Source organism: Ascaphus truei, chromosome 4, assembly GCF_040206685.1.
Source record: "Ascaphus truei isolate aAscTru1 chromosome 4, aAscTru1.hap1, whole genome shotgun sequence".
Lineage (NCBI taxonomy): Eukaryota > Metazoa > Chordata > Amphibia > Anura > Ascaphidae > Ascaphus > Ascaphus truei.
In genome coordinates this window covers 150,276,031-150,287,806 of record NC_134486.1, presented here as the reverse complement: position 1 = coordinate 150,287,806, position 11,776 = coordinate 150,276,031, and the positions used below count along the sequence as shown (strand labels likewise).

The window sequence follows — 11,776 nt, the reverse complement described above, 5'->3', positions numbered from 1 at the left end:
TGTTTTTTTTAAACAATGCTTAACATTTAAAAATAAATAATAATAATAAAGGAAACCTTAATGAGAAAAGACAATATATTTGTAAATAATTGTTCTAAAAGTGTCAGTAAATGACACCGCTTTTTACCTCAAAAGGATAGCCACATTTTTAGGATATAGATATACATGTACATAAATTCTTTGAGGGCCTTTTTTTTAAAATTGCAACTTAAACATATAGTGTTGTGCCGCTGTTTTGGTGTCTTACTGCTGATCTGTGGATCTTGACTACTTACATGGTACATTTGAGACATAGTAACACATGCTGTATTTTTGCAGCTTTACTGGTACATCAGAAGGCGAGGATGGAGAGACTTCATCGAGAACTTGAGGTTCAAAAGAAAAAGCTGGACAAGCTGAAAACAGAGGTCAATGAAATGGAAAATAATCTCACACGGAGACGCCTAAATAGGTCGAATTCTGTTTCACAAATTCCATCAGTAAGTTAACCCCTGGAAAGTGCACTATTGTTGTACTTACACTTAATGGGTTATTGGTAATGTAATCTAAAATAAAGTTGGTTAAATAGCCCCTGCTGTGTATTTTAGGTGTAACTACTAGGTAAAAAAACATATTTCAATTGTCTGTCTGCAAACCAGCCCCTGCTGTGTATTTTAGGTGTAGTTTTTACTTTAGTCTTAATTAAATTCAGCTCTGACACTTAGGCATGACAACATCCTGCTGAAAAAACATCTGTGTTAATAAGCCTCGCTAATTAAGGTGGATGGGCTGAATTAAATTCTGTCAGGTTACTTATTAGGCCTTTTATATGGGCAGACAGAGCAGCCCTAGCTGTGAATGCAGCCCATGAATTCAAAATGGCCCATGTTCTAAGTGGCAAGCCGTGTGGAGTTTAACAGGGAGTTCAACAGGAGTTAAAACAAGTGGACTACACAACACCCATTGCCCTCAATCCTGGAATTGAACTACGTTGGAAAGGTGGACATTTTCTATCCCAGACCACACATCTCAGCACTAAACTATTACTATTATGCCGCTGCTACTCTTTATATTTGCTCTGACCTCTCTTCTTTTCAAAATACGGACTTCTTTCTACCAGCCCCATGTCTCCAACTCTATTCATATATCTCCATCCCTCCTTCCTTCACCACTTCTCAGTTCACATGAACTCCTTTCTTACCTGCGCTCTCTGACACTACACAGCTATTCCCCCTGCACTAAAACACACCCCTACAAATCATCCTCACACATTCTCTTTCTTTTCATGCTTCTCCGTGCTTCTTGGGATATCTCTCCCAATCCCGGTCCCTGCCTTATTTCTACTTGCCCTCGCCTGCAAAATGCAACTTCTACTCCTTCTGGTGTTAACCCCTCCAACCTCATACCCATCCCCTGCCACCCTCCTCTCTCGCTTTCTCCTGTGCCCTTTAGAATGCTCGCTCCCTTTCTAACAAGTTCCTCTCTGTGCATGACTTCTTTCTCTCTCACTCTCTGCTCCTATTTGCTATAACTGAGACCTGGCTCACTCAGTCTGACTGCTCTGGAAGCTGCTCTCTCTTATGGTGGCCTTTCCTTCTCCCACACTCCGTGTCCTGATGGCAGGGGTGGAGGCGTGGGGCTATTCTCTGCCGTTACCGTACCCTTCCTATTCATCCCTCTCTTGCTTTTCCTTCCTTTTGAGGTTCACACTGTCCAGATCTTCTCTCCTCTTCCTGTCCATGTGACGGTCATCTATCGCCCACCTACCTCTACTCATCCCCCTTCTGCCTTTCTCTCTCACTTTGAATCCTGGCTCTCTTTCTTTCTCTCCTCAGATTCTCCTGTTCTTCTCCTTGGGGACTTCAACTGCCACATTGATGACCCCTCTCTCCCTTGGGCTTCCCACTTTCTCTCTCTAACCTCTTCTTTTGGCCTTCAACAGTGGACTGCAGCTAGCATCCACAAGGATGGCCACTACCTAGACCTGGTTTTCACAAAAAACATTTCTCTGTACGATTTTCTCCATTTCCCCCTTTCCTCTCTCTGACCATCACCTTATCTCATTTTCTCTCTCTCGTTTCTCCCTTTCTCCATCTCCCCCACGCTTCTACTGAAACCTGCACTCTATTAACCTATCAGCCTTTGATTCCACTTTACGCTCCTCTCTCTCCTCTCTGTTCTACTCCAGGCCCTGACAACCTGGTCAGGAACTACAACTCTGCCTTATCCTCCTCTCTTGATCTACATGCCCCGCTTTCTCTCTGCCGCCCTCGCCCTTCTAACCCCAGACCCTGGCTAAATTCCCACACGTGCATGCTGTGCTCCTCCACTCGTTCCTCTGTATTCTCTTGCTTGCTCCACTTTCTCAACACCCATTCTCTCCTAGACACTCTACAATTTGGCTTCCGCACGGCTCACTCGACGGAAACAGCCCTCACTATAATAACTAATGACCTCCATGCTGCCAAAGACAGAGGTCATTACACTCTGCTCATATTACTCGACCTCTCTGCAGCATTTGACATAGTGGACCACCCTCTTCTCCACATTCTCCATATTCTTTGTATTCGTAAGAAAGCTCTATCCTGGATCTCCTCTTACCTCTCCCATCGTACTTTCGGTGTCTCTTTTGCTAACGCCTCCTCCTCCTAATCTATCGATCTCTCTGTGGGGATACCCCAGGGCTCTGTCCTGTGACCTCTTCTCTTTTCCCTGTACACACTTTCTCTAGGTGACCTAATCACATCTCTTGGGTTTAAATATCACCTCTATGCTGATGACACACAAATTTATTCTTCAAACCCTGACCTTACACCTGCTGTACAGACCAAAGTTTCTGAATGTCTCTCTGCTATATCATCCTGGATGGCCCTCCGCCGACTTAAACTTAACATGACAAAAACAGAGCTCCTCATGCTTCCTCCCAAACGTGGCCTTACTACCTCCTTCCACATTACTGTTGGAAGTACCATCATTCACCCAGTAGCCCAAGCACGCTGCCTAGTGGTCACGCTTGACTCCTCTCTCACATTCAAAACGTCTCTAAAACCTGTTGCTTTTTCCTCTGCAATATTACAACGATACGCCTTTCCTCTGTTGCTCGACTGCTAAAACCCTGACTCAGGCCCTCATTCTCTCCCATCTTGATTACTGTAACCTCCTGCTGTCTGGCCTTCCTGCCTCTCACCTGTCTCCCCTACAATCTATCCTAAACGCTGCTGCCACAATCACTCTACTCTTTCCTAAATCTGTCTCGGCATCTCCCCTGCTGAAATCCCTCTCCTGGTTTCATATCAAATCCTGCATCTCGCACTCAGTTCTCCTCCTCACTTTTAAAGCTTTACACTCTTCTGCCCTTCCTTACATCTCAGCCCTAATTTCTCGCTATGCACCATCCCGACTCTTGCGTTCTGCTTAAGGATGTCTTCTCTCTACCCCCTTTGTATCTAAAGCCCTCTCCCGCCTTAAACCTTTCTCACTGACTGCCCCGCACCTCTGGATTGTCCTTTCCCTCAATACCCGACTAGCACCCCCTCTATCCTCCTTTAAGACCCACCTTAAGACACACTTGCTTACAGAAGCATATGAGTAGCACCATAGATTTTACTAGACACATGATACATAAACCTTGGCCCCCTGCAGAAGCACTTGCCAAAATGCCCTCCTATTGTCTCTGTACGTTCCTCCTACATACCAATTAGATTGTAAGCTCCTCAGAGCAGGGACACCTCTTCCTAAATGTTACATTTATGTCTGAAGCACTTATTCCCATGACCCGTTATCTGTATTTGTTATTTATATGATTGTCACGTTTATTACTATTGTGAAGCGCTATGTACATTAATGGCGCTATATAAATAAAGACATAAAATACAATAGGCAATCGATTAAATTTGAGTAGAGAACTCTGTGTTTTTACGCAAGTACAAGGACATAGTAATGACTCTATGTATTCTATAGCTTCTCTTTTCAGGACCATAGAGGACAGAATTCCTAATGATTCCTAAAGATCATGTTTCATTTTATTTCATGTTCAAAAGAAATATCCACTTAGTCTTTTAAAAGCGAAAATGTATATATTACGAAGAAACCAGTTTGACTGCTTATAATCGTTTTTGGAGGTGCAGTCTGTCCTCTGTGGCAGTATCCCCTCAAAACTGCCACCAGCATGAATCTGAATAGAGAGAGAAGAGGTTAGACAAACACATATAATATAATTGTCAACTCGGATCATTTATTGGTGAAACGAGGCCAAGTGCATAAGGTTTTGGGGTACAAACTGCCCCTCCACCTGAAGAATGGTCTGTTTGTATCCACAAAACGTTGCGCATTTGGTCTTGTTTCACCAATAAATGCTCTGCAATTACCTTAATATTCGAAGCTCTAAGATGAGGGGACAAGGTGGACAAAAAGACGTACATTTTGTGTTCATGGTTTAGAAAGCAGGAAGAAAGCTCTGGAAGTAGGAGAGGAGAAATCCAAAGGGAAGAAGCGTGTTGCAGGCAGAGATGAGGAGCATGTGTGTACATTTTAGATGAGCTAGTTTTCTACCTACTGTACGTTCTGTGATGCCCCTGGTTTCCATAAGAGATTACCAGTGTTTCCATGAAAAGGTTTAGTAATAGTGGACATTGTACTTGCTGTACTGTAGCCAGTTAACGGTGTTACTTATTTGCTCCACATACCTAAAGCAATGCAGATCCTTACAACATTAATAAAATGTAGTCCTGTTTCAGTCCTCAGGGAATTTGTTCTGCATCTACTGTAACAATGTCTCTTTTTTTTTTCTCCCCCAAGCTGGAAGAAATGCAGCAGTTAAGGAGTTGCAACCGACAGCTGCAGATTGACATTGACTGTCTCACCAAAGAGATTGATCTTTTTCAGGCAAGAGGTAGGTAAGGGAAAGGGGATCCAAAAAATCTTCACTGGGCTCACTCATTTGCAGTGTGTCTTGAGGTGCCTCTTGCCCTTGGGCTCATCAAAAGAAAACAACTGATTTTGCTTAGATGTGGGGGCTTGGAAAAGGCTCATGAGTTGTTTTTGAAGCTTCCATGCAAACACATTAACCAGTGTACTTTTGCACAAGTTCCAGGAGTAATGTATATCAGAGCCTGAAGTCAACCATCAAAATTGTAAAGGATAAAATAACTAAGATATTCCAGGCACACACATCTTTAATTTGTATTACAATTTACACAAAAATCACTTGTAATACCAATATAATGTTTATTTTCGAACAAAATTTGCATTGAATGCGGTGCCCAGATTTTGTTCTTAATTTTTTTGTCCCTGTTCAAAAGCATGATGGCATTTTTTTTATTACGACAAGTTAGACACATTATAAGAAAGTATTTGGGTTGAAATTGTTTACTGTCAACAGGAACCCTGCGCTATATTTTAGTTGTGTAGTAAAACAGAATTAGCTGTTTACATCTGGTAATATTTAGTTGGCTTATATTTGCTCAACGTTTAAAAGTATAAAATAAATGCGCAAGTTTTTTATACCACCTTAAAATAATATTCATTCAAGTCTCAATGTACATAACCAGTGCCCGGGCTCTTAAATTAGAATGTGAATTTTTAAGAGTTTATTCCAGAAGATAGAGGGTTTAAACTACAATTATTGAGTTCTTTCAGCCATTGCACCTACATTACATATGTATATAATACTTGTATACCGCCAAACAAAATGTAAATAGTTTCCTAAAGTATATTATTATTTTTAATTCAAAATTTTCTTTTTTTCTCCCCCCCCCCTCAGGACCACATTTTAATCCCAGCGCTATACATAACTTTTATGATAATATTGGATTTCTAGGTCCTGTGCCTCCAAAGCCTAAAGGTACAGTAACTGTTGGTAAGTGAAGATTCAGATTTGCGCTTACAGCTCGTTGTTAATTTGTAATTTTATTACATGCTGATGTGAGAAGACCAGTTCAAAGGGGGTAAATATTGGCAATGTTACGATTGCTGTTTTAAGATACGGTTACCATAAATACAATCTGTCCTGCTAAATGTATTTTATTTATGAATAGTTGTCCTTTGCTATCTTTAGGCCCATAGCAATTGTGTAAAATGGCCTCCTGTTTTTCATTAAGCCTTATATAAGTTCCAATTTCATTGGAAAGGTCTAATGTCAGCTTGGCAGGTTGTGCCTGTGCTTTTAAGAAACTTTCTAGTAAAAGCGTTTGTTTTGGTCTTTGTGATCATTACATAGTTACATAGTAGATATGGTTGAAAAAAGACGTAGGTCCATCAAGTTCAACCTATGCTAAATTTAGACAACAGATACTTTATCCTATATCTATACTTACTTATTGATCCAGAGGAAGGCAAACAAAAACCCCAGAGTCATATCATCCAATGATATCTCATAAGGGGAAAAATAAATTCCTTCCTGACTCGGCAATCGGATTAATCCCTGGATCAACATCCTTCCCATGTAAACTTATTTGGTATATCCCTGTATACCTTCCCCATCTAAAAAGATGTCCAACCTTTATTTGAACAAATCAAATGTATCTCCCATCACAGTCTCCATGGGTAATGAATTCCACATTTTAACTGCCCTTACTGTAAAGAACCCTTTCCTTTGTTGCTGGTGAAATCTCCTTTCCTCCAACCTTAAGGGATGGCCCCGAGTCCTTTGTACTGCCCGTGGGATGAATAGTTCTTTTGAAAGCTCCTTGTACTGTCCCCGAATATATTTGTATATAGTTATCATATCCCCTCTTAGATGCCTCTTTTCTAATGTAAATAAATCTAATTTAGCTAGCCTCTCCTCATAAGTTAGATTGTCCATCCCCTTTATTAATTTGGTGGCTCTTCTCTGCAGTCTCTCTAGTTCCATAATGTCTTTTCTTAGGATTGGTGCCCAAAATTGTACTCCATATTCAAGGTGAGGTCTTACTAATTCTTTGTAAAGGGGCATAATTATGTTTACTTCCCTTCCACCCATTGCCCGTTTGATGCAAGATAAGATCTTGTTTGCCTTTGCAGCTACTGCATGACTTTGGGCACTATTGCTAAGCCTGCTGTCTACAAGCACTCCTAAATCATCCTCCATCAAGGATTCCTCCAATATATCTCCATTTAATTTGTGTCGCCTTTTTATTCTTGCATCCCAAAAGCATAACCTTACATTTATCTGTATTAAACCTCATCTGCCATTTACCTGCCCACGTTTCCAGTCTCTCCAAGTCCTTCTGAAGAGAAATTACATCCTGCTCTGATTCTACTACCTTACACAATTTAGTATCATCAGCAAAGATGGAGACTTTGCTCTCGATCCCAACCTCAAGGTCATTAATAAACAAATTAAAAAGCAGGGGTCCCAGTACCGATCCCTGAGGTACGCCACTCACAACTTTAACCCAACCTGAAAAAGTTCCATTTATGACAACCCTCTGTTGCCTGTCCTTTAACCAGTTTTCAATCCAGGTGCATATATTATTACTGAGTCCAATTTTCTTTATTTTGTACACCAACCTCTTGTGTGAAACCGTATCAAAAGCCTTTGCAAAATCTAAGTAGACCACATCAACTGCATTACTCTGGTCTAAATTCCTACTTACTGTACCTCCTCAAAGAAGTTTAAAAGCAGGGGTCCCAGTACCGATCCCCGAGGTACTCCATCAAATTATTATTTATCAGACAAATGTAAAAAAACAGAATGTGTTCATTTAGTTTCTTTTCCAAAAGAAAATGGGTGGAAAATGTATTTGTATTTTATGAAAGGTTACCTGTAAAGAGTCCTAAAAGCTGCATGATATCGGTTTGTGATCCGACGATATTGGGATCCTTTGTTAAAGTAAAAGTACTTGACCAGAAGTACGAGTTGCAACTAATTGAACCTAAAAGCACGTGTATTCAAAATCAACCTATTATCCCTTCATGTCAGCTTTTATATTGAACTTAAAGCAGCATTTAATTCCAAATCATGTGAGTTAAATTTTATTTTATTTTTTTAAATAATACTGCATCCCCCTACTTTATGCCCTTTTTGATGTATTGAGCTTCCTGGGTTGCTATAGCAACTATTTAGAATGTGACACCACTTCCTCTTGTGACACAGGCAGCGATATTGCCTGATCTGGGAAGCAGGATCTTCACCGGTCGATCACAGGAGAACGGATGGATCAGCAGCTTAGATAATTACATTGCTGTAAATATAAGGAATTGATGCATTTATTAAAACATTATCCCTTTTATTTAACAAAATGCCTGTGGCCTTGGATCAAAATCGAATTGATGGCTTTTATTTTGGGATAACATAATATATAACAAAATAAGAATGATGCAAGAATGATTAACTTTTGGATATAAGGCTTGATTTTGGTATTTGAACCAGTCTGCAGTTATGAACATCATTTTATAATTTAGGAGTCTTAGAAGCTCAAATAACTGTGTAAACATGTCAACTTGCAGATTCAGTAGACCTGGAATACCCATTCACATTGAAATACTTTGAGTAACTGTATTGGATTATGGAGAAAACGGATATCTTATCTTTGGAGACCAGACAAATGCATTCCACCCTCCTCTGCTTATTTGTGCACCAAAGAATTCCCATTAAAGCAGCGTTCTCTTCTTAGATTCTTCTTTTTATATAAACATGTTCTGTTTATGTAACAGTTTAAAAAGCAGTTGTATTCTTACTGAAGACATTCTCACCTTTTATATCTTTCTCTGAAAGCAGCAGTTCCCCCTCTGAAATTGAATATTTAAAAGAAAAAAATCTTAAGCTTATCCATGATCCTCCAACATCCGGGTCTCCAGATATTTGTAGTGATTATTGGTTTTTTTATGAGCCATTTTTCACAAAAAAAACCCACCAAACCTACAAATACTGCAGCAGGGTCAGTTTACGGCCAATACAATGCTGCATTTTACGGCCAATAAAGTGCCGCAATATCCTATGCTGATAATGTCACGGCTACTCTATTGACTGTCGGGAATTTGTATTGCCTGGTGCTGGGGCGAGGGAACCTGAAGGAGATTTGGGAGTTTAAAGTTTACAGTCCTTATACAATTTCACATGTCACCTATAGAGTGTAGGGCGGAAAAGATGGCCAAGCACTTTACCCTTCAAGATCATGTTACTTTTAAATGAGCTTTGTATCCAGCTTGAAAGATATTGTATTACTTTTCCCCCCTCTTGAAATGTTCACACATTAGTTTTGAGGCTCTCTGCCCTCTCAAGTCCAAGTAGCAAAATGCAGCCCAAAACCCAGATACTTGATATACTGTTTTCCATTAAGTACCTCATGGAAGAGTTCTGGCTCCGAAAACTAAATATGTAGCCAAAGGCTTTCCCCACCCCCTTGTTATTGTGCTTTATTTTTATGTAACGGGTATTTCCCCCCCCCCAATCGCAGATATAGTGTGGGTGCAGAGAACATACGGTGTTACCAGGTGTGGTGCTTTACCTGTTGGCTCACAGGAGGTCTGAGCTTCCGCCACGGGGAACCTGGGGCAATTATATTATGAGTAACCCTGTACTCTGTGCAGCGCCTCCACCTGCAATGGTTCCTAGCAGAGCAGGAATTGTTCCTCGCAGGACACATATAATAACCACATACACTGTATGTACAATAACCAAATACCTTTACTGGTGAGCATATGAACCAATAATCAATGATAGAATAACAGGTGTCCCTCTCTAGAGGAGACACTAACTAATCTGACTCTCCCACCTTCACCGGATGATCCCACCCCGTGTTCAGTAATCCCCCACACAATGTCCAGCACTCTATAGAGAGCGGATATGTGTGACTGCGCAGTCACTAAGGAAACTACTAGGCCTGTTGGTGCACGTGTAGATCAGAGTTACCTGCCGAGCACTCCAGTGCTCGGGCCTGCAACGGACTTCACAAAGGATCTGCCGCTTGGTGATCTCCGTGTGATCCTGTGGTTCGATGTCCAGGGTCCGCCAGGGGCGATGCCACCCTGGAGATAGTCTCTGTCTCTAGGCCCAGACTTGAGCCCAAGTCTTCTTCACGGGTAACGCAGCGTCCGCTGTGTCCCTCTCTAACTCTAACGCTACTGTGACAGGATCCCTAACCTAGGGCCTGTCCCTGTAGCACCACAAAAAGGGGAGTGAGGACCTATCTGGGACCTAAGGGGTTAATAGCCTACTCCGCTCCCCTAACTCTTCCCAGTCCTGACTCTAACTGATAACTCCCAGCGCCTGCAGCAACCTACTGGGTACGTACAGCAAACTTGCTGCACAACCCCTGTGCCTTCTTGTCAGGCCTCACATCACTGCCAGCCGTGACCCTGACAAGACAGCAGTCACACACTCACTAAGGGCAGCGTCCCTAACTTGGGCCGTCCCTTAGCAATTACCCACTAACCTGGTGGGGAGTTGGGGCCTACCTGGGATGTGGGGGACCTTACGCGGTGCAGGAGCTTCACTCGCTCCCTGCACCCTTCCTTCCCCTTCTGCTCCCCAGCTCCAACTCACGTAAGTGACAGAGCCCCTATCCTGAGGGCTGTCCTTGGCAACACTTACTCTACTGGGCGACTCAGAGCTAACTTGGGCCTTGGGGGCTGTTGGCCTAGTGCAGGGAGTCACTGACTCCTGCACCCTACCTCCTTCCCTTGGCTGCTCCTAGGTCTGACTGACCTGCGTGCCCCAAGCCCGCGAAATGTATCTGTCACGCTGCGCTCACCACAAACAGGACGAAAGACCGCGGGGCTGAGGTGGGGTTGTATAGGCACCGACCCACAACCACGCAGTCCTGTCCGGAATGCGTAGTCCTAGTTGTACCGCGTCGTAGGGTTGGAGAGGTCAGGGTAGTCAGGGTACTTGCCATGTTCCAGGGTTGGAGAGTCCGGGTAGGTAGAGTTTCGTAGCCAAGGTCCTGGGTAATAGAAGGTAGAGTAGTCGAGTAACGAAGCCGGGGTCAAAGTGCTGGAGAGTGTAGAAATCCAAGTAACAGGCAGGGTCAAACAGGTCAGACAAAGTTCAAGACAAAACTAGACAGCAGCGGTGAGCACAATGCATAAACAGGAGTTTATGCTCAGCAATGAAGGACAGGCAGAAGCAGGTATATAAGTGGGAAGGGTCCAATTACCTTGCAGGGGTGTGTTCTGGTCCACCAATGGTGTCAGAGAGACACTGATCAAAAACAGCTTGCAATTAGGCTTTCCTGATGCTAGGTCTGGTTGCCGGGCAACCCGCGCGCGTGCGCGATGCGCGTCGCGACGTGATGACGTCATGCGGTTTACTCAGCAAGTCTCCGCCTGTGGGAGGTTCCAGCAGCTCCCTCACGTTCTCCTGCTTCCTGGTTGCCGAGCAACCCGTGCGCGTGCGCGATGCGTCTCGCGGAGCTCCGCCATCCCGCCGCTGCGCCTGCACTGCCCTGGCAGTGCGTGGGCGCATGACTCTGCCCCGTGGTGCTTCCCTTAGTCGGTCTCCGCGCGGATCAGAGGCAAGTGTGACAGTATCTATCTGCTCTTGCAGAGTCATCCTCTAGCCCTATTGGCACCCTGGTGTCATGTGGCTCTACCCCTGGGCACCCTGGGGGCTGACAGTCCTGTACTGCGCATGCGCGAGCTATCTGTGGGCCTCCCGCACTATTGGGCTCCTGCGCATGCGCAACCACACTCACAATGGCGGCGCCCTGCTCCGCGAGCCGCTGGGACCCTAGCGACGCGACCGCGGCCGTAGCAACGGCCCGATCGCGTCCCCGGCAACCAGCCCGCTCGCGTCCCTGGCAACCGGCCCGATCGCGTCCCCTGCAACCGGCCCGCTCGCTAAGGTAACGCGCTGCTCATGCACCTGCCCCCTCAC

The 11,776-nt window shown here is 43.7% G+C and overlaps 1 protein-coding gene across 3 annotated transcripts in view; it reads left to right on the top strand.

Annotated features, from left to right (window-relative positions):
• Positions 1–258: 258 nt before the first annotated feature.
• TAB2 (TGF-beta activated kinase 1 (MAP3K7) binding protein 2) overlaps positions 259–11,776 on the top strand; it is a 79,734-nt gene continuing 68,216 nt past the window's right edge. The window contains exons 1-3 of one of the 3 annotated variants that reach the window (XM_075596678.1): positions 259–479; positions 4,777–4,870; positions 5,741–5,836. In XM_075596678.1, the coding sequence (XP_075452793.1) occupies positions 276–479; positions 4,777–4,870; positions 5,741–5,836 (394 nt within the window). In that variant the 5' untranslated portion in view covers positions 259–275. The remainder of the gene's footprint in view (positions 480–4,776; positions 4,871–5,740; positions 5,837–11,776) is intronic. The other 2 variants (XM_075596677.1, XM_075596676.1) reach the window with 2 other exon arrangements.